This window comes from Martes martes (assembly GCF_963455335.1).
Source record: "Martes martes genome assembly, chromosome: 10".
NCBI classification, from domain to species: Eukaryota; Metazoa; Chordata; class Mammalia; order Carnivora; family Mustelidae; genus Martes; species Martes martes.
The window spans coordinates 28,534,086-28,555,726 of NC_137898.1; the positions used below are offsets into that span (position 1 = coordinate 28,534,086).

The 21,641-nt window shown below is 49.0% G+C and overlaps 1 protein-coding gene across 1 annotated transcript in view; it reads left to right on the forward strand.

Moving 5' to 3' along the window:
• The first annotated feature begins 1,614 nt into the window (after positions 1–1,614).
• PAMR1 (peptidase domain containing associated with muscle regeneration 1) overlaps positions 1,615–21,641 on the forward strand; it is a 69,680-nt gene continuing 49,653 nt past the window's right edge. The window contains exons 1-2 of the mRNA XM_080817714.1: positions 1,615–1,896; positions 19,002–19,178. Of these exons, the coding sequence (XP_080673840.1) occupies positions 1,824–1,896; positions 19,002–19,178 (250 nt within the window). The 5' untranslated portion in view covers positions 1,615–1,823. The remainder of the gene's footprint in view (positions 1,897–19,001; positions 19,179–21,641) is intronic.

Here is a 21,641-nt window from a genome sequence, read left to right on the forward strand (position 1 = left end):
TCTAGCTCACAGTCGCTTTGCTGAGATGGGCCCCAGAGGCATGGTTGAGATTCAGGAATTTCTCTCTGAGAGGAGCACCTGTGCCAGGCCCCTGCCTATCCAGTCTGTCCTGAGCCCTGGCAGTTCTACCTTCCCTCCTCCATCCCTCGGTCTGGATGCCAAGGTGACTTTTCTTCCTAGATCTTTGCTTTGGGTCCAGAACGCACTGCTCCTAGACTACCAGAGCCCCTCATTCCAAGACAGAATAAAACCCAAACAGTGGAACCACTTGCTTCCTCTTTTCCTGCCCTCTGCCTCATCCAAACTATACATATTGTCTATCTTCTTGCGTTGGCTTTTGTTCTGATACTTACATTCTTCTCAAAACTGTTTAAAATGCGTTTTAATGGTACAGGCTGCCATGAATCCTTTGGGAACAAGAATACATATAAAATTGTAATATACACAGGTAAATACTCGTCATTTCCCAGTGGCACCGGCCCAGTTCAGTCCTTCCTCCTAGAAAGGCCTCCTCACACCCTTCCCTGCATTGAGATCCTCTCTCTCTCAGGCTCCAGGTGAAGCTTCCCCAGTTTAGGTAAATCTCCCACTGCTCCAGGCCTGAATATCATCCACTTCTCCCAACGTTTGTTCTTCATCGGACAGTACAAACTGGGACCAAGCATGGCCCGAAACGCCGGCACTTCCCCGAGTTAGACCTGGCTGTGAACTCTGCTCTGGCACTTGCTGCTGAGCGACCTTGAGCCAGTCACTTCATCTCTGAGTCTGTTTCGGTGTGGATAATACCATCAACGAACGTGTACACGTGATTAAATGCCATAGTCACAGCATCCTAAGACGTGGTAGAGACTGGTGGCTGGGACGATAGCCCTTGGACCTGGGTTCAAACCCTGGCTCTATTACTTACTTACACGGAGACCATGGATGAACTATTGAAAGCTCAGTGACTCAGTTTCCCTATCTGTAAAATGGAGATGATAGCTGTTTATTATGAGGACTAAATGAGTTGATACATGTAAGATACTTACATGCCTGGCACAGAGAAATTGATTTTAAAAAATTGGCTATTATCTTGTAAAGCATCCTTTCTTGTTATTCAAGATTCCATTTGTTGTCCCTGTGCCTAGGCGGCCACTGTCACAACAGAGGCAGTGTCTTATGTGTTCTTTTATCCCTGACCCTAATACCCTGCCTGGCATATGCACAGGATCTATTTATGCTGCTGACCACACCATGATGGGCATCCTGGGAAGATGCCTACAGATGCAAAGAGGAGGGTTTCCAAATTGTGATCACTTGGAGCAGATGCTTGAGGAGGAAGGAGAGGAGGGTTCGCTCCCTCCTCAGCCCCACTGCAGCCCCGCCCACCCAAGCCTTGACTTTAACAGCCTCAGAGTGCCATCCCAGGCAGGACTCCTCTGGGTGGGGGTGGGGCTGGGTTTCTGGCCTCACCTGAGCGGCGTCACAGCCCCGCCTACCTCTGCCCCAACCAAGGTGCTGCCCGCTCCCCCTGTCCCAGCGGGCTGGCCTCCTGCCCCGCGCGTCCCTTCCAGCCGCAGCCCGGGGCCTCCCCGCGTGGCCACACCTCCCGGGCCCCGCAAGGGTTAAGGCGGCGGAGAGGAGAGGTTTGGGCTGACGTCGCTCTGGCTGAAGGTGGTTCCCCTCCGATGAGGATGGGAGAGCCTGGCGAGCTGAAACCCGAGCTCCCGCTCAGCTGGGGATTGGGGAGGTCCGTGTAAGAGCCGCCTGCCCCCGGCCGCCCGGCCCGCGGTCCCTCCGGTCCCTCCGCAGCAGTCGCTCATCGGGACACCGGCTCGGTAACGATGGAGCTGGGCTGCTGGACGCAGTTGGGGCTCACTTTCCTGCAGCTCCTTCTCATCTCATCCTTGCCTAGAGGTACCGTGAGTAGCGTTTAGGGCTCCCCTCCCAGGGGTATTCCTCTCCTGGGTCCGGTGGGGAGCATGCCTGGGGCGCCCCAAGGGATGGCGCTGGGCGGGGGCGGGGGTAGGGGGGGACCGCTAGCTCTTCTTCTAGTCTAGTCTAATCTTGGGGGCTTGGCTGGGGGTGCTGGAGCATCTGACCTCCCGGAGAATGTGACACCGTTCTGTCATCCCAACTTGGGGGACTGAACTGCCTCAGGAAGGGGTACCAGCTCCAGCTTACTTTGCTGGGTTTTGTTTTATCTTCGGAAAGCACAGATGGACCTCTGGGAATCTATCCCGTCTGACTCACCCACTCTGGCTAACAAAAGGGAGAAGTTTCCCCCTGGAAAGAGCCCCCCCAGAGGTGAAGCGGGAAGGAGAGAAACCAATCAAAAACAAGGCTGGCAGCAAGGGGGTACCTCCCGGTGGAGGTTGCTTGGTGAAACGCTGCTTGTCACACCCCTCAGGACAGAGCCCAGCACGGGAGATTGACCGGCTCAGCACACATGCACTTCCTTCCCATAAGAATGAGAAGGAAGAAGAGAAAGCCGAGGTTAAAAGTGCAAGCCGTTCCTGGGGACACACAGAGTTTGTTTAGAAAGAGCTCTGGCTTGTGTGTTTTTCACTATCATTTTCTCAGCTGCAAACCCCATGTCAGATGGGCTCCCTGGGCGAGTGAGGCTGAAACGCGACCCAGAGCTTTTGGGGGCCTCTTGGCTCAAGGAGGGGATGGGAGGCTGGTCTTGTCATGGCTCACTGGCAGGCAAGGAAGCAGGGACTTCTCAAGAGCATCTGTCCTTATACGGCTCCCGCGGGGCAAGGGGTCAGGAGGTCAGTGGGACCTCATCAGGGAAGGACAGGCTGACACGTGCAGGTGTGACAAAACAGAGCAGCTTTGGTAGGAGCAGGGAGCCTGTGAACATTTGCTACTCGACTTCTGTGCTGGTTACTTGTCACCTGTGTTCTAGAAAGGGACGTGCTGTGTGGCTGCAAGTAGCTGGTGAGCGTCCCAGAATGAAACCGGGTCAATGGGGTGGTGAGGGCCTAAAATCAGTAGCCTGCTGCATGGATGGGGGACTGGACCGTAGGCACAGCCCTTCATGATGAACTAAATTTAAGCCAGGATAAATTGGGATGGGGGTACGAAACCCAGCAAACCCATTTAGGTCAATACTTTCCATGTACCTATAGCCTGCTGGCTCCAGGTGGAATCTTCTCCCTCGCAAGCTGGAGTGTTTCGTTTGAATTTTGCCTGCACGGTGTCTGGAGCAGCCCACAGACAATAAATAATGAAGGAAGAAGGAGCCCATGAGGGGCTTGATAATCCGTAAACCTAGATGCTCACCTAGGGGTAGGTTGAGGACTTTGCATTAGGAAAGCCCTTCCTGTTCCATCTCTGCCTTCTGGAGCTGAGCCTCCCGGGCACGGTGGCCCTAGCCCAAGTCCAGGGGAGGCTGGTTCTTTCCCAGAGCACCAGGGCTCCGAGGACTGGCTTCCTCCTGGCTATGACAACGCTCCCCTGCTTCCTTTCTTTTTTGAGTTTTTGTTTTGTTTTGTTTTTTTGTGACGTGGCAGATGAGATGGCTCAAACCCATACAAGTTAAAGAACAAAGCTCACCTGCCCAGGATCTGGAAAAAAGCCTTTACTCCTAACCCCGGAATCTCTTCTACCTTTTGCTATGGAAAAGCTTCAGGAAGGGTGTCTGGTTTCTTGGCAGTCAGGCTGCTGACCGAACTGGGAAGCAACTTCCAGCAACTTCACATATCTATTTTTTTTTTTTAAGATTTTATTTATTTACTTGACAGAGAAATCACAAGTAGGCAGAGAGGCAGGCAGAGAGAGAGGGGGAAGCAGGCTCCCTGCTGAGCAGAGAGCCCGATGTGGGTCTCCATCCCAGGACCCTGAGATCATGACCTGAGCCGAAGGCGGAGGCTTAACCCACTGAGCCACCCAGGTGCCCCAACTTCACATGTCTAGTGAGGAGAGTTCGGTTGTTGTAAGTTCACCCTTGGAGGGGGAGACGGAGGAATAGAAATGGAGAAGGAATATAATTCCTCAAAGAGTGAGTGAGTCGACTCCCGGCTGGAATGCCGAATCTGGCCGGCTCTAGAAAAAACCCGAAAGCAGATTTCGTCTCGTTACTTTTCTCGAGAGGGTTTGCTGAGACGTAAACATTCGCTGGGATGGCACGGGAGGGAGGTTGTTGCTCACAGGCACGGGACTCCTGGTGGAGGGTGAGAGTGCAAACTCGAGGCCAAGTGATAACCCGACATAAACAGCATGTGGGGGAGAAACCCGACTCCACTGACTTCACCAATAGCAGGAGCTCTGCCAGCAGGATCCTGCCGAAGAGGAAAAACTCATTTAAAATATGTGGCTCTGGGGAACGAAACCGTAATATGGATAATTTTGCAAGTGTTGCTTCCAACAGACATTAGCTTGCGGCGAAAGAACCTAAAGGCAACTGGGGAGGATAATTTGAAGCCCAGATATCCAGCGGGCAGGAGCAGCCAGCTGAGAAAGGGGGTGTGGAGAGAAAGCAAGGGGGAAGGAGTGGAGTGGCAAGAAAAAATTCGAGGTTGGTTGATAATGGCATGTGTTAGCAAATTCCAAGGAGAGAGTTATGAAAACTGGGCCATCTTGGCTAGGGTGGATTTTTGTGGGAACCATGAAGACAGTGTTCCCCTGATGTATACTCTGAGAGCTCTGGCTTCTCTACCAGGAAAATAATTTGATGGTGGCATCGTGGATTTTTGGAGCCGGGAATGACTCTGGAGATCATTTAGTTGGAGTACCTTAATTTCAGGGGACTCTGAGCTGAAACATCTCTGAACATGGGTGATGGGCCCAGTCTGAGCCAAATGCTGTACACGGACATGCATGAATTCTCAGACTACACTAATAAGGTAGAGCTATTATTATCCTAATTTTACAAGTGAGGTTTAGAGAGGTTCTGTGACCTGTTCAAGGATACCCAGGCATGGTTTCTCAAAAAAATTAAACATTTGACCTAGCGATTCCACTTCTGGGTATATACACCAAAGAACTGAAAACAGGAACTCAAACAGATATTTCGTACACCAGTGTCCTTCGCAGCATTATTTCCAATAGCCAAAAAGGGGAAACAACCCAAAAATGTCCATCAGCGGATGAACAAAATGTGGTATATACATATACAGAAATCTTAATCTGCCTTAAAAAGGAATAAAGTTCAGGCTACAGGGGTGCCTGGGTGGCTCAGTGGGTTAAAGCCTCCGCCTTCGGCTCAGGTCATGATCCCAGGGTCCTGGGTTGGAGCCCCGCATCGGGCTCTCTGCTCAGCAGGAGTCTGCTTCCTCCTCTCTCTTTGCCTGCCTCTCTGCCTACTTGTGATCTCTGTCTGTCAAATAGATAAATAAAATCTTTAAAAAAAAAAAAAGTAAAAGAAGCCAGACACAAAGGACAAATAAATACCGTATGATTTTACCTATATAAGGTACCAAGAGCAGTCAGATTCATCAAGAAAGTAGACAGTGGCCAGCAGGGGTGGGGGAAGCCTGGCTGGGGGACTGAGTGCTTAGCGGGTGTAGAGTTGCACTATGAGGTGATGACAATGTTCTGGAGATGAATATTGGTGTTGGTTACAAGGGCTACCGAATGGAAAGTGATTAAAATGGTAAATTTTATATTACTTATATTTTGCTGCAATAATGATTTAAAAAAAAAAAAAAAGAATACAAATGCAGATGAGCCTGGGTAAGCCCAGACCGTCCAGTTCCTGAGCTCAGGCTCACCTGGAACCTGGCCAACTTAAACTCACGCATCTCACGGAGGGATCGATCACGCCGATGCATAGGTCCACTTGGCACGGCTTCACGACACTGCGTGGTGGGGGACAGTCCTGGCTAACCCCAGTTTCAGGGGCACCGTTGCTTGGTCTTGGGTGGCAGTGGCAAAGAAGGAGACTAGAGCCGAGGTCTGGTGGTCTTTGGGTCAAAATGCCTGAAAAAGTATTTATTGGGACATCGTGCTTAAAATGTTTGGAACCTGAAAGCTTTGAGGGGGGCTGGCCCTCTCTGTGGCAAGACGCCCCACCTTTTCAACCCACACTTACCAGGCGCTCCCTATTGGCATTTGAGGTTTTGACTGCCGTTCTGGAGAGGGTGGAGTAAAAAGGGCCAGTGAAAGCCAGAAGGTGGGGGGCTGAGTGCTGAATGGGGAGAAACTGGAGAGAGAATGAGTAGCTTGACAGGACTTTTAAAAGAGGGAACGTAAATGTATTTTAACTTGTGGGTTTTGTAGAACACGTGGAACCTCTGTGACCACCCATTCCTTCGGTAAAGGGTTTTATTCCCATAAGTGTCCTTGAGCATGAGCTTTTGGTAGAAAGAGAGGATGACGCTGGGTGTTGTGTCTGGGTCAATAAGCTGGGGACAAAACATCTTTGGGTGTGGGAGTGTCTCAGAAATATCCCGAAGTCTTAGGGAATACCAGTGGCATGGGCTGAAGGTTTGATTTAAAGTCCCCTACATCTGGGATATGCTGGCTAGACAGAAATGGCCGAGAGAGCGATGTTGGGGAATCTAATGATTGGCCTTAAGTCAGAAATGATTTCCACCTGCCTCACTAGGGGCAGCCAATCCCCAAGCACGAGAAATTCCCTACCTGTCTCTCCTGAGACCAGCTCTAGAAGCTGTGCTCAATTTGGGGCATGTGCAGGCTGGGGGAGGTGTCATTTCAGTGATAAATGAGGGAAGTCTGTGTCCCCCTTCCCCCACATGGGGGAGGACCTGTCACCCTCACTGTAGGTATGTGAAAGTCACAAGAACCCAGCTCCCTCCCCCTCTCTCTATCTTTCTCTCTCTTTTTATTTTAAAGGGGAGAGAAATGCAGTGTTTACATTTTCCAGTTCCTGTCGGGGTAGAGGACCCAGAGGCCAGCTGGAGCTTTGAAAGCTACCAGATCAGTGGCAGAAAGTCTCTCAGATTCCAAGCCTGGTCTGCATTTAAGGAATTCTTGTTTGTCAGCCATCCTAAGATCTGGGCTGAAGCGTTAGGTTTATGGTAGAGAGAAAATGTAAGAAAAAGCAAGCCTTATACCTGTAAACAAAACCACTCAAGGAAGACAGAGAATTAGAGTTGGCTGGAGATAGTCTACTCTCTTCATCAAAGGGACTCCCGGAACTCCCCACTCAGCTTCTCTCCTCTCATTTGTTTTTTCTTGGGTGCAATTATGTGTGAGTTGAAGCAGAGTGGGTAGGGTTTGTACCTCAAATTCTTCACCCTTGTTGATGGGTGGCCAAAAAGCATCCCATCCTATCATAGATAAGGGACCTAACCGTAAGTTTTGCCACCCAAATAATTTGTGGCGTTTGTGGTAAGTAGCAGGCACTGTCTTATAGGCTTTACATTTAATTTATTTAATCAAAACATGGAGGAACTTAGGCAGAGGTTGCTTGCCCAGGTCCCATGGCTGGACATCCGTGTCTTGAACTCAGAGAGTCTGACTCTGTAACCCACTCCTTGAAACACTCCATAACACCGCCACGGTAAGCAACGGGTCCAGCTCAGGTCGATCTGCTGGCTGTATTCTGGCCGAGTCATAAAGGAGCACGGTGTAAGTAGGGAAGTCTGGCTGCCCCTTGGACACTCTAGATGTCCTGAGGGAAACTGGGCGCTGGGCAGACCGAAACTCTAACCAGTTTCTGGGATAGCTGTCCCCAGGATTACGTGTCTTACTCTGATTCAGCGTAGGAAGTGAGAATTTCTCTGTCTCATGGTCAGCTTTGGTAATTAGACTCATGTGTCTGTTTGCAGAACAACAGAATTAAGGGTGAGCCATGTTTCACGTCCAGCCCTGACACTTTGTAGCTTAGCTCCTTTATGGGTTTATTCTGTCAAGATCATCAATGTGTAAACTCAGGCTGTGGAATGAATGGGAGAAGCAGGCCTGGAATGAATAAAGGAAAGCATTTTTTCACTCTTCTTTTTTGGCATAATGCAGTTGATGGATCTAGCAGGGGACGGAGACACGCTCCCCTTCCAATAAAATTAAAGATGGGTTTTAACCAATTCATTTCAACCTTGAATGAGGACCTACTGTCTACCTGACACTAATGTCAAACAGGTAAGACAAGTGTCCCCGTCAGCTGGGCAGCCCATGAAGATGCGTATTTCTGTCACTCTTCTTCTGCCTCTCCAGTTAGGCAAATGTCCTAATTCCCACAGGGCGGGCGTCTTCATCCCTATCCTCTCTGAGGTCCTGGCTGCTTCAGAGGGCGGAGCCGGTGGTCTGGCAGCAAGTTTCCCTGTGAGCAGAAGTCTGGTCAGTTGGTTTGGTGATTGGAAAACCAGGGCTGCCGCCAGAACGGCGTGAGGGACGCATTCAGGCAACGTTAGCTCATGGGGAGACACAGCAATTGTCTTCATAAGCTGAATTCATGCTTGGTTAAAAAAAGATTTCCAGCCGGTTCAATGGAAAACCACTAAATGGAGGGGATGTTGGCCCGGTTTGCGTCAAATCAAATGAATCATTTGAAGACTCTGGGGAAGTAAAGTGTCTGTGTTTTTCAGAGTCTCCCCTCCACTTATTTCATAGATTCCCTTTGCAGGTGACAATGAGTCCCCCTTATGCTGGGATCTTAACTCTGAATCAACAGCGATGGTGGGGCACACCGGAGATGTCCCGGGACAAGGAGCCTGAGCTTAACCTCTAGCTGGTCACGTCTGCTCCCCTCTTCCCACACACCCTTGGCTCACCTGGGTATGAGCAGAAGGGGGTCTTGGCTGCCAGTAAAGAATCTTTGTTGCAGGACTTCTTGGTCTGGCTTTCTGCCTCCTAGTGGGTGGTTGACTGCCTGCTTCTCAGCGGAGCTCAGCCTCCCTTCTGGGCAAGCCCAGCTCCCCTGGTCCAGCCCACTGGTGGAACAGAACACGTGAGCATCCCAAGTCTTCGTGGAAACGAGCTACAAACGGCAAGAAACCAAAACATTCACCAGGAATGGACCCAATGGATTCCTCATACCGCAAAATCGAGACTCCCACAGTGTCCCAGCAAGAGACGTTTCTAACATCACGCTTTGTCAGCACTCACCTTTCCCTGGACATCGCATGCGCTTCCCGTGCCCACGGTCACGTATTTACTCAGCAGACTTGCTCGTGCCCCGACCAGGTGCCAGACCTGATCCTTGGTGCTGGCTGATGCCACGGTGAATAAGGCAAACCCTGTTTCCTGCAGGCACTTGCAGTCCGCTCAAGGAGCTGATGGTCCGGTCTGGCGTTTTCCAAAGTGGGTTTCATGGAATTCTAATGTTGGGAGATCTTAAGCAAAAATAAACAGCCAAAACCTAGGATGTTAGGATGAACAGAGTCTGGGGGAGGTGGCGAGTGGCAATGCACAAGGCACTTGTAGACATTGCAAAGCCCTGGAATAAAGCAAGCTGTGATTAACATTTTACAAGGTTAAGCCCAGAACCTCTTTTCGCATCCTACCTTATACAATCCGGGGGAATGAGTGCTCCCTGGAATGTAGTTTAGAAAACTCTGCTCTCTTGCCCGTAATGAACGCGACACTGCAGAATACCTCACCGTGACGGAGGAGAAGGGGCAGGAGGGAATGTGAGTCTGTGAAACTCGGGCTTCTCTTCAGACGTCTGCTGCGGGCCTGGCTGGAAGTCTGACGCCCTCATCACTTACCGCTCTCTGAGAAGGCGGAAGAGCCGTGGAGATGCCCCTTCCGTGTTGAGAAACGTCCTCGCCAGCACTGACCGGCATGGGTTGTTGAGAAAACCCACTTCTCGTCTCCAGGTTGCCGACGGTAACGCGGTCAGTCTGGGATCACTGGACAAATGGAATCTGATGAATTCGAGTACAACCGGGAAGTCACAGGGCTGTGGCCTGACTTCCCGGCTCGATGGGATCCTTGGTGCCAGTCACACGGTCTTCCCCTCCCAAAAGAGGGCACTGTCTGAGCATCCTTCTAACCCCCAGGGGCACTGAGACCTACCACCCTTCACCGTCTCTTCTCCGCTCCGCCTGCCTCACCACACACCTGGAGGCTTGTCCCCAGTTCCCCCATTATCTACCCTGGTGTTTGCTGGCTCTTGTATAACCCAGTCCCTGGGACCCTGATTTGCACACCCTGAAGCGGTCTGGGCTCTTCACGCTGGGGCCGTATCCCACAGCAACAGCATGCGACTTGGAGTTTTGAGCTGCTCAGCGACCCGTTGTTTGCTGTTTCTGGGAACTTCTTTGTTCCTGCCTTTGCTAAATATTGTTCCCGTTGTCACGCAACGCGGCTTCTCCCTCGGCCCTAGCATGGTCTGCCTCCTCTCTCTGCCCTGACTTGTTTCAGACTGGATAACCACAGTGGCAACAGCTGAGGCATAAAACCGGTTGTTCCTTCAAGGGCTATCCTGTGGAAGTGGACTCGAGTTGCCGTGACCTCAGTGAAGACTCAGCCCTCACATTCCATAGTTGTGAAGTTCACCTTTGGTATGGACGTGCCCGTGTTTGAATACACAGGCACGCAGAAGAGGAGAGATGTGGATGGGTGTGTCTGTGTGACTGTGTATATATGTGGGGTGTACAGTATTGTGGTTTTAAATATGGGCCAGGGTTTGACTCTGTCGCTTATGGCTGCTTCTCTCGAGCAGGTTCCTTAACTTCTAACATGTGACCTTCCCACCTTCCATCCTGTAGACTGAGGATAAGTAGTGTCTTTCGAGTTTAGTGCTGGGGTTAAATGAGACAAGACTTAAAAGGCTTAGTGAAGCATCTTGCAAAAAAGGAGTGCTCCAGCAACGAGAGCCATCCCTGCCTTCTACTGTTCCTCCCACCAGCTCACGTTTCACAGGGAATCGAAAGGAAATACTGGGTGTTCTGTCTGTAGAAGGATAGGAGTTACGAGGTCTTGCGTCCCTAAGGAGATGTCGCCCCTGACCCCCTGTCGTGATTCCAGAGTGGAATCCTCAGGCAGGAAGTTGCCGCAACCTCATCGGGTTCTAGCCTGCAGAGCTGGGGCAGGTAGCTCTGAGGAGGGCTAGCCTGCCCCGCGCTCCTGCCAGCTTAGGGCTTAATGAACCGGACATACCATCAAAAATGCATCATCCTACTCAGCATCCGTCCACACTTGACCTGTGCTGTTGGCCAGCTGGCTTTGGTAGAAGGAAAATCTGCCTTCTGCCTGGCACAGTGACCGTGGATATGAAGTCAGTAACACTAACTCTGGAAGCTATTGGCAAGGAGGTAGATGTGGCCGACCCAGACTCCTGTGTGGCCTTGACATGCTCTGATTCAGAAGGAAGGGTTTGGAAGTGTGGAAGACGGGGCTGGTGGGGGCTGGGGATGGGGGGACGGCGGGGGCTCGGGTCCAGGGAAATCCACACTGGATTTTTAGGGGCTAGCTGAAGTTTTATTGTTTTCAACTTAGCCGTTCTAATGCTTCAGTTGATGTCATATTTGCTGAATTCTATTGCCAAGTACTTTTAGACGCATTATTAAATGTTTTTCGTAGTAGCCAATTCTACTAAAAAAATAAGATCCAGGCAGCTCTTATCCCAACAATTGAAATAACCCAGAAGCAGCTGTCCTTCAAGGATTTCCAGCACCACAGTTGCTGAGGATAATGGCAACTGGGGATTCTGCCAAATGCCAGAGTTTAGGTTTTGTTCCCTTGGACTATGGATGTAGAATTTCTATTTCTAGAAGAGAAGAAGCAGGATGTAAACCATGTCCTATTTAAATAGGTGTCTGAAGAGGGGTGTTAGAGATCTAGAAGCAAGGGGAGGAGCTCAGGATGCCATGATTTCAGTATGAGCACACTGCCTAAAAATGCCGTGTATGTGTGGGCCTCAGGAGAAGACATTATTACTCACCCCCTTCGCTCCCGTAGCCATCTGTGCCTTAGCCCGAGATGGGATGGCTTTGTATCCTGCAGAGCAGAATGGTAATGTCTTGATAAATCTGCGGCTTTTCTTTCAAAGCCCTTTCTGCTCATTGCCTTCTCCGGTCACAGGGACGTCAACAGCCCCATCAACTTTACATCTATCCACTTGCGGCTTCGGGCTAAGGAGCCTTGCCTACCACGACAGTCCACCAGCATACAAGAGGGACAGACTCAGGGTTAACATCTGGGTGGTCTGATTCCCAAATATGTCCATCTCATCAGTGCTGCATTCGTGACACTGCGAAGTCAGAGGTGGGAACCCTCTAGAATCCAGGTAGCGTGTTGGAAGGAATGAGACTCTGGCCCTAGAAAGAGGTGGGTTCTGGTCTTTCTTTCACCTGAAAACAGCACCACCTGGGGCAGTGTACTTACCCTGTCTCTTCCTCAGTTTCCTCATCTGTTAAGTGAAGAAACTCAGACTTGCTTTGAAGGCTGGCCAGGAGGATTCAATGAGCAGATTATAGGCCCAGGGATTGGAAGCATTCCCTGGGGGTGCTGGGACCCGGGGTGCCTAGAAGAATGAAGGCAGCGGCACAGTGGAGAGCAGCCTGCTTTATAAAGGTGAGCAGGGAAATCAGGTGACAAACCGATTTTTGCCTCCCTGTCCCTCCCCACGGTACGCATGCCCCAAATCCAGACTCCTATGGGCTCCATTAAAAGTTTTATCACTCCTGGTACCCAGAGCAGGTGATGAAAACCTTGACTCCGCAGCTATCATTATCTCATTAACAAGAGGAGCCATGGGAGGGGGCAGCCAAGGTCACGGAGGTGGGGAATCCAGCCAGGCTGGCTGACAGGAAGGTTCTGAAAGGTTCAGGGGGACACATGGAGTCTGCAAGCTTTCCCTGTCCCGTGACTCCCAGTCCTGCCTGCCTGGGGTTTGCTTGTCATCGATCCTGATCCTGTGAGCATGTGGCCTGACCCTGGGGCTGTCAGGAAAGTTGTGGGCTGTGGAGCCGTCCTCAGTCTGGGGAGCGCAGATCCCACCGGAGGAGGTGGGCTGGGAGTGAGGGGCCCAAGCTGTCCAGTCGGATCTCCTGCTGAGGCAGACATCTTTCTTCCTCCCTCTGGTCTCAGAAGGTTTCTAGAATGAAGGATGGTAAAGACTCGGTTGAAGTGTTACTTAAATGTGGTTAGCTGGGGGGACCTGGAGGTTTGGGTGGACAGAAAGGAGGAATGGCACAGAATGAAAGCACCTTTCTTTGCTACCTTCTGGGGTGGTCTCCGTCTGGGTCTTTAATCTGACAACCAATGTCTCAGTCTTGAAAGGAACAGGCTGACCTTGTTTTCCGGAAGAATCCTCTGAGGTTTTTCAGATGGACCTTAACGGCCATCAGTGTCAATATATTTCCTTAAAATCTGGTGTTGAGCACCTGGCCCTCGGAGACCACGCTCTGGGGGACACAGTTGCTCCCCACCATCCTGAGGAGGTGAGCACCTCCTGTTGGAGGGATCCCCTGTCCGCCACCTTGTCAGCTGGAGAGAGACAGATCAGGGCTGGCGGGCCTCCTGGCGGACTCTCAGGCTGCGGAGGGACCCCGCAACATTACGGGTGAAGATGACGCCAGCAGCTTTCTTCCAGCCCTTCATTTATTCGACGTCTGCTCTGTGAAGCCGCGCCTGCGCCAGCTCCTCAGCGTGGCCGTCATGGCCTCAGGATTCCCATTGTCAATGCAGGACCAGGAGGAAGTGCCTTCCATTTTCCGAAGCAAGTTCTGGAAGAAGCCAAGTGGACCCATGGAAATGGACTCCCCCCTGGCGAGGAGACACCGGGGTGGCCTCTGCCCCATCAGCATGGCCGCTGAGAGAGCCCCCGGGGCAAAGCTCAGGACACTGAAGTCCTTTGCGACTCTCTTGCTTTCATTTGCCCTGATTTAAGAAAGAGGGAAGGGGATACCTGCGCACATAGGGTAATTATGCAGCAACTTAAAACCACTCTTGAAGACTACTCAGTGTCAAGAAAAGACGTCTCTAATCTGAGGGGAAAAAAGGCAGTTTCTTTCTTTCTTTCTTTCTTTTTTTTTTAAGATTTTATTTATTTATTTGACAGAAGCAGCCAGAGAGGGAACACAATCAGGGGGAGTGGGAGAGGGAGAAGCAGGCCTCCCGCCAAGCAGGGAGCCCAAAGCAGGGCTCAGTTCCAGGATCCTGGAATCATGACCTGAGCCGGAGGCAGACACTTAACCACTGAACCACCCAGGGGCCCCCAAAAAGCAGTTTCTAACACAGAACCTGATTTGTGACCAGTTTGGGGAAGAGGACTGTCTGTCCACATGTGTCAGTATCTGCATGTGGATATGTATGTCCATTGAAATAAGACAATTTGAAGGACGGACAGCAAAATATTAACGTTATTCCCAAGTAGTTTGTATTCCTTTATTTATGATTTTATTTTGGAAGCTTTCATAAGAAATTATTTATGTTAAAACATGTCGTGTTTGATTAAATAAAAAATAATATTTTATCTAACGGACGAGCTCGGGGTGAATAAATGTGCTCGGTGCAGAACTCTTGGAGCTCGATTTTGTCATGGGTGCTTTCTTTGTGCTTCTTTCTTGGGAATCACTGATGGGACAGAACACCTCAGTCGCTTGTACAGGGCTTTGTTCCCAACTGTGGAAGGCAAAGGGAGACATGCTCGCCTCTAGCTGGTCAAGCTGGGGCTCGTCCTGGCCTGTTTCCCCCAAGCTGCGGCCTCGTTCACCTGCTCTCTAGGTCCACAATCCTACTGGCCTCCCTTCTTCCCAGAATTAATTCTCTAGAAAGGTTTTGACATTTCTCTTTACTTCTCCCCCTCCTTAGTGCTTTTCCTCGTTTTCTTCGCTGGTAAAGTGAGGTAGTAGGGCTACATCCTTTAAACTTTACAGAAAATATATTACTGGTCTCACTGGGTCCTGTTGAAGGTTGAATTGCATGGACAGCCTAAAAGCATTTACTTACACAGATGCCGAACGGCTTTAGTACGTACACATGACAACATCCAGTAACTTCTGTCCTTGGGGCTTCTCTCAGGGCTATTTCTGGAACTGGCCTTTTGCACCATATTGAAATTCCCTGAAATCTGGACAGCTAAAGCCAAATGACCAGTATGCTCTTTCTGCAAAGATAATTCTAATAAATGGAGAAAAAGCAGTCCAGGAGGTTGCTTTTGTCTGCGTACTGCCTTTTGAAATCTCTTCAGCTGGCCAACTTTAGGTATTTCTTATAGAACATTTCACTCATCTATTTATTTCTTACACATATATTTTGGGAGCACTTGTCTCTGTTAAAGCTGGGGAGAAAGAAGGGTGATGGGCTTGCCAGACCAGAGGAGACAGGCTCGAGTCACCAAAGCATTAAAGCCGTTGTCTCTTCTGGTTCTTCCACAGATGTCTACCCGTGATCTGATTTAACCCCCTGACACTGTGAGTCCTCTAGATTTGGTGCTAACGTCCATCTTACATTTTCCTAGTCACGGTTGGTGATGGTGTGTTTGTAGCGTCTGTTTGCCCAAAGCCGCCTCCTCTGTGAAACCGAGACTTCCACGAGGCTGGGGACGGTGTCTGATTCTCTCTCCATCGTATCCCAGCACCCAGCCTCTACTGGCCCATGTGGACTCTTGGGAAATACTTGGGCGATGAAAGAATGGATTCATCGTTTCACCCGTACTCTTGGGACTGTGCTCAGTGGGGACACTCAGGGGTTAAATGACTCGCTGTGGGTCAACCTTTTTGTTTATTTGTTTGTTTGTTCGTTTGTTTGAGAAGACACAAGTTCCCAGTGGATGCTGTAACAAATTATCACAGACTTATTAGTAACTTAAAACAGCACACGTCTATTTCTTACAGCGTCAGAAGTTTTAAATGAGCTAAAATGAGCTAAAATGAAGGTGTCAGCGGGCCTGCATTCCTTCCTGAGGCTCCAGGGGGGAATCTGTTTCTTTCCCTTGTCCGGCTTCTAGAAGATGCCAGCTTTCCTTGGCTCATGGTCCCTCTCTCTGTCTTCAGAGCACATCAGTCCAGTCTCTGCTTCTGCTGTCACATCTCCCTTTCTGATTCTGGCCATCCTGCCTCCCTCTTGCAAGGGGTCCTTGTGGTAACGTTGGGCCCACCTGGACGATCCAGCCTCCTCTTCCCATCTCAAGATCCTTAAACTGGTTGTGTCTGCAAAATCCCTTTTGCCATGTCAAGCAACATTTTCATAGTTTGGGGTGCTAGGATGTGGGCATCTCTGGGAGGACTATTATTCCGTATGCCGCACACAGAATCCTTGGGAAGGAGTCAGTTGACCAAACTGCCAGACAGAACGGGCTTCCGGCGGTCATTCTGTTTGCATAAGATGACACAATGCCCCAGACCTTACCTATGAAGTTAATATAATGGGCTTGGGAGGGCAGAGGGCAGCTTGCTCATTGAAGTTAAAAGAAATGCCAATGAAGGCATTTTAGAGAATTAATTCCTGGGTAAAAGGTGGCCCAGAATATTCCACGGCTACGCCAGAGGTGAACAAACCTGCTGCTTAGGGGGAAATGGGCTTCACTCTCTGTCGGAGTAGAGCAGACCTTACTTGGCCTTCCATGTTTAAGTATGAAGTCTTATAAAAGTTGCAAATTATTTTTATCCTGCCATTGTCCTCCTGGGAGTTATTAGTGTTTCTAAATTCTTAGAAAAGCTAGAAGGATGTAGTGCTTGCCCTAAGGTGGACAGAGGGAGGGGGTAAGACATGAGTCACACCTGTTTCGAGGGGGGAGAACACCCAGGGCTGGACAACGTGGGGGGCTGGAGAGGAGGGGTTTGGACTGAAGGCAGGCAACCTGGACCAGCTCTTCCAGGTACTTCTCTGTGGATGGGGAGGGCCCGGCTCTGATTCACCAGCAATACCCCAGGGTTCTGGTTGCTCCACATCTTGGCCAACTCTTGTTACTTTCCTTTCTTACAGACATCTAAGTTCCATGAGGTGGTATCTTTTCATGGTTTTGATCTGCATTTCCCCAGTGACTTGTGATGTCAACCATCTTCTTATGAGTTATTGGCCATTTGTTTAGCTTCTTTGGAGAAGTATCTATTCATGCTACTTGCCTCCTTAAAACACTTGGATTGTTTGTCTTTTTGTGGTTGAGTTGTAGGAGTTCTCTATGTATTTTTGATATTAAACCCGTATCAAATATTTAATTTGCAAAACGTTGCTCCCATTTTGTAGACTGTCTTTTTACTTCCTTGACAATGTCCTCTGCTGCACAACATTTTTAAATTGTGATAAAGTCCAGCTTATCTGTTTTTCTTTTGTTGTTCATGTTTAAGTGTCATTTCTAAGGATTGATGGCCAAATACGATGGAAATGTACCCTTGTGTTTTCTCCTGCTCTTTTTCACTTTTAACCAGTAAGTTCTCATGTACATTTGAGAAGCCATTCACGTCACTGGTCCAACATCAGAAACCTGGGAAGCTCAGCTAAGTCTGTCCTGGTGTCTGTCCTAGACAGGCCCACAGAGTAGTGAGGGAAACAAAACTTTGCTAGTGACACGATCACAGTAATCACTCTCAGTCATTCCCAAATGCCAGTGTGAGGATCTTTGCTGGTCTGCCAAAGTGTGTGGGAAAAGAAATGAGAGCATTTTTAATAAAGCTAAATTTTTCCATTTAAGGTACTGTCCCTTATTATGCAAGTGGTTCCTTCCTTCCTTTCTTTTTTTTTTTTTTTAAGATTTTATTTATTTATTTGACAGGCAGAGATCACAAGTAGGCAGAGAGGCAGGCAGAGAGAGAGGAGGAAGCAGGTTCTGGCTGAGCAGAGAGCCTGATGTGGGGCTTGACCCCAGGACCCCGGGATCACGACCCAAGCCGAAGGCAGAGGCTTTTAACCCACTGAGCCATCCAGGCGCCCCACAAGTGGTTCCTTTCTATGATGCTAGAATGTTCTTATGACCTGAGGCTGACAGGAGATGGTGATGGTTTCTCTAGATGGTTCTACCTGGCAGATTAAGGATGATCAACTCAGTGTCAGACTTCCAAATGTAAGGGAGGAAAATAGAAAACTAAACTGAGAAATTCGAGAGGTTAGAAGCCACCGCAGATGCTAGCGTGGGTTTATGTGGGCCTGCAAATCATGTTGGGGGATCCCTGCCCAGGGTTTTAAGGGGAGCCTTCACAGAGGAGCCAGATTCACTTTCTCCCTCAAATATCTGACCTATTTCTTCTTCAATCACCGTCTTTGTGCAAAACTTTGAGACATGGAGAGTAGGGAAGAAAGAATAGCAAATCAAAGCTCAGTCTGTTTCTTGGACTGGGTTCCCCTGGGCAGCCGCCGACTGATTCCCCTTATAGATTTTACCAGATGGTTTTTCTTTTTCATTTACTTAAGGTATGTTTTAAAAAAGAAAGAAAGACAGAAGTCCTACCCAGAAAGGAATACTTTTTTTTTTTTCTCATGGGAAAGAACACTCAGTTGTATTTGGGGACTGAATGAAGTTCTGCCAATGACTTCACCCTGGTAAAGCACTGAAATTCTCCCAAACATACTAATTAAGATACTTTTTGTCTTTTCTGTTGGTTTTAGCTTTGAAGATACGATAAAAATGGCATGCCGCGAAACTGAGGAGCCAAGTTTGCAGGAAATGACATGGTCTCTATTTGGCAGTTAGCCTTGAACTTGAATGACCTAGTCTAGCAAATGTTCTCCAAACTTGTTTGATGGCCCCAGCACCTGGGCTGTGCTGGACAATCGTTCAGCTGAATGGTCCCTCCTGCAGTTGTGCAGTGCACAACCTATGCAGCTGTAAGCAGTAGCCTGATATACCCCAGCAAAAATAGAAATGAGCATAGACACTCAAGAGATGTATGCTTGTTTATAAATTATTTTTGTGCATATCCACTTAGATTATATATGGATAAAACATGAGCTCTTTTCCTTGTTTTTTTTTTTAATTTAAAAAATAAAAATGAATACTATTTTAAACAGAATTTCATCTGTGCCCCAGGGGATGGTTTTGGACACCCTTCAGGGTAGGCCACCCTAGTTTGGAGACACCAGCCTAGGAAGAATTCACATGGCCTTCTCTGTTATTCAGGCAGGGCGAGGCATTTGTATGCCAAGGTTGCTTTGTGGCTACAGAGTACTTACTGGTGTAACCCCTTCCTGCCAGAAACCCTGTCCTCAGCTGCTGGTTCCCATTTCAGAGTACACGGTCATTAATGAAGCCTGCCCTGGAGCCGAGTGGAATATCATGTGTCGGGAGTGCTGTGAATATGATCAGATCGAGTGTGTCTGCCCTGGAAAGAAGGAAGTAGTGGGTTACACCATCCCTTGCTGCCGGAATGAGGAGAATGAATGTGACTCCTGCCTCATTCACCCAGGTGAGTGTGGAATGGAGGCCTCAGGCTGCCTTCGTGTTTTCTGAGGTCGTGAATGGGAAGTGGCTGATCACTTAACTTTGGGCAGGCAGATATCAGAGGCTGTGATGCCATGATACTAAAAGTGGCATAATCCTGACTGTTCTAACTTCAGGCAAAGGGAGTAAAAGAATTAGGACCCTTTTCACCGTTAACATAATAAATCTGTGAATTCATCCACTCATTCATTCATTTGACAAAAGACTCAGCAGCTCTTGTAGACCATATCAGATACTGGGAATACAATGATTAAAAAAAAAAAAAGACACATTCCCTGCATTCCCAGAGCTTGCAGCCTGGTGGGGGAGATGGAGAAGTAAGCAGGCAGCTGTGGTGCAGTGTGGTGAGGGTTGTGAGAGAGAAGCACAAGGTACCATGGGAATGTTGGGGGTGTTGGAGACTTCCTGGAGGAGGCGATATGTGTGCTGAGGATGGAAACAGCAAACTGAACAGGGTGGAGGGGATCTGATAAAGAGATCAAGCCATAGAGGAGAGCATGTGCTAAGGCCCTGTGGTGAGAGAAAGCTTGGGGTTTTGGGAATTGCAAGTTCCTTGGTCTGGCTGAAGGTGTGTGTATGAGTGTGTGTGTATGAGTGTGTGTGTATGTGTGTGTGTGTGTGTGATGAAAAACAGGGAGAGTGATAGACAAAGAGAAAACATTATAAGAGAACAATCTCAGGAAGAGAACAGGGCCAGACCATGAAAGGTTTGCATGTTGCACTATGACTTCAGGTTATATCCTGAAGCTATTTTAGCTACATCAGAGATCTTTGAGTGAAGACATGAAAGCTGATTTTCTCTGTGGCTGCAGTATGGAGAAAGGATTGGAGGAAGGCCAGGACAGGAGCAGGGGAGGAATAACAGGGACCTTAATGAATGTAGAAGCCCTGTGTGTGGAGAGAGGTGGAAGGATTTCAGAGATACGCAAAAGAGTGGAATTGACAACAAATTGAGATTGGCTGCTTGGGAAAGGGAAGAGCAGAAGTCAAGCATGAGGCTCTGGCTCTGAGCTGGACATTTAGGAGGTGGTCCCAGTAATAGGAGAGTGTCTGAAGGTGAGACGGGACCTTCCCAGGTCACAGCCTGCATTCCCTTGCCTTCTTCCAAACTACTATATCTCCACCAACCAGGGGACAGTGACTGTCCTTTCTGCCTGTCTGCCTGGAGGCCTGTGTGGACACTGAGCCTCAGACTGAAGGTGTTTCCAGCATGATTAGCAAGTCATGGAATAATTTCTAGGTGCTCTTCTATCTGCTGCTTGGCATATCTGACTTTTCACAGGGGGAGTTTTACCTTTCCTTTTTAGGCAGATCAAAAGGAGGACATAGAGAGTTTCCAACATACTTTCCTTAGGCTGAAGACCAAAAGGATGTCAAAAGTGTATTTGGGGGAATTTCTCTCATTTCTGCCTTTCCCCTTCTTTTGCAAACACACAGAATGACCCACATAACCGCCAGGAACTTTCTTTTGTGGGAAGCTATAGAAGTAGAAAGCAAATGGGACTCACATAAACAAATAATACTTTTAAACCATCTTCCTCCTTAGATGAGAGCCATGCTGAATTTGAAAATTGGAGTGACCTCAGTATAGCCTTTGTACACTTGATTTAGAAAAGAAATCCACTGCCCCAATTCCCTGACGGTGAGTGTGCTTTGTAGGGACGTAGTGGAGGAATCCCTCCAAATTTTCTAAAGTCATTTTGAGAGCTCAACCAGGATGTCCCGACTAGGGGTCCTTGGCAGTTGTGTGGAAGTCTTTGAGCAATTTTCAATATTTTCAGGAGTCTAGAAGTCACCTTTGAGGTGAGAGCGGGCTCACTCTCTCGCTGGAGAGAGAGCTCCAGAGGTGGTGTTTGTCCTTCTTACTGTATTGTACAGACAGCAGTTACCACCTGCCTCAACCGCACCCGACAGCTTCCTGTTACGTCATTCAGGAGGCGCCCAACCTCACGCCCCTGAGCGGTGCTGGGAACGATCTTTGGATCTAAGTCGAGAAGAGCTAGTTACCCTGAAAGGGAAGGCTACCTAGAAGCTTCTTTTCTTTTTCTAATTTTCAAAACAGTGAGTTGATATCCTAGCAGTCCCTATTGGTGATCAGAGAGTGTGTGTGTGTGTGATTATGAACTTCAGGTACTTTTACTGATGTGGTTTAATCCACTGCAATCATGATTCATTTTCATGCGTGTATCCCCCCATGTCAGGACCCCGGGGAGCCTCTTGCGTCCTGAGTTCTTCGGACAAGACCACACTAGAGTTTGAAAACTTCCTTGGTTTCCTACGTGACAAGATGTTTCAGATTCTTCTTGTGTCTTTTCTGCCCCAGATCTGGAATTGGCCATTTCTCCAAGGAATTCTGGTCTGAGGCCATACTCTGGGCTCCTCACGTGTTCCTTGTTATTGGACTGTCACTGTTTTACTGGGGCTATTA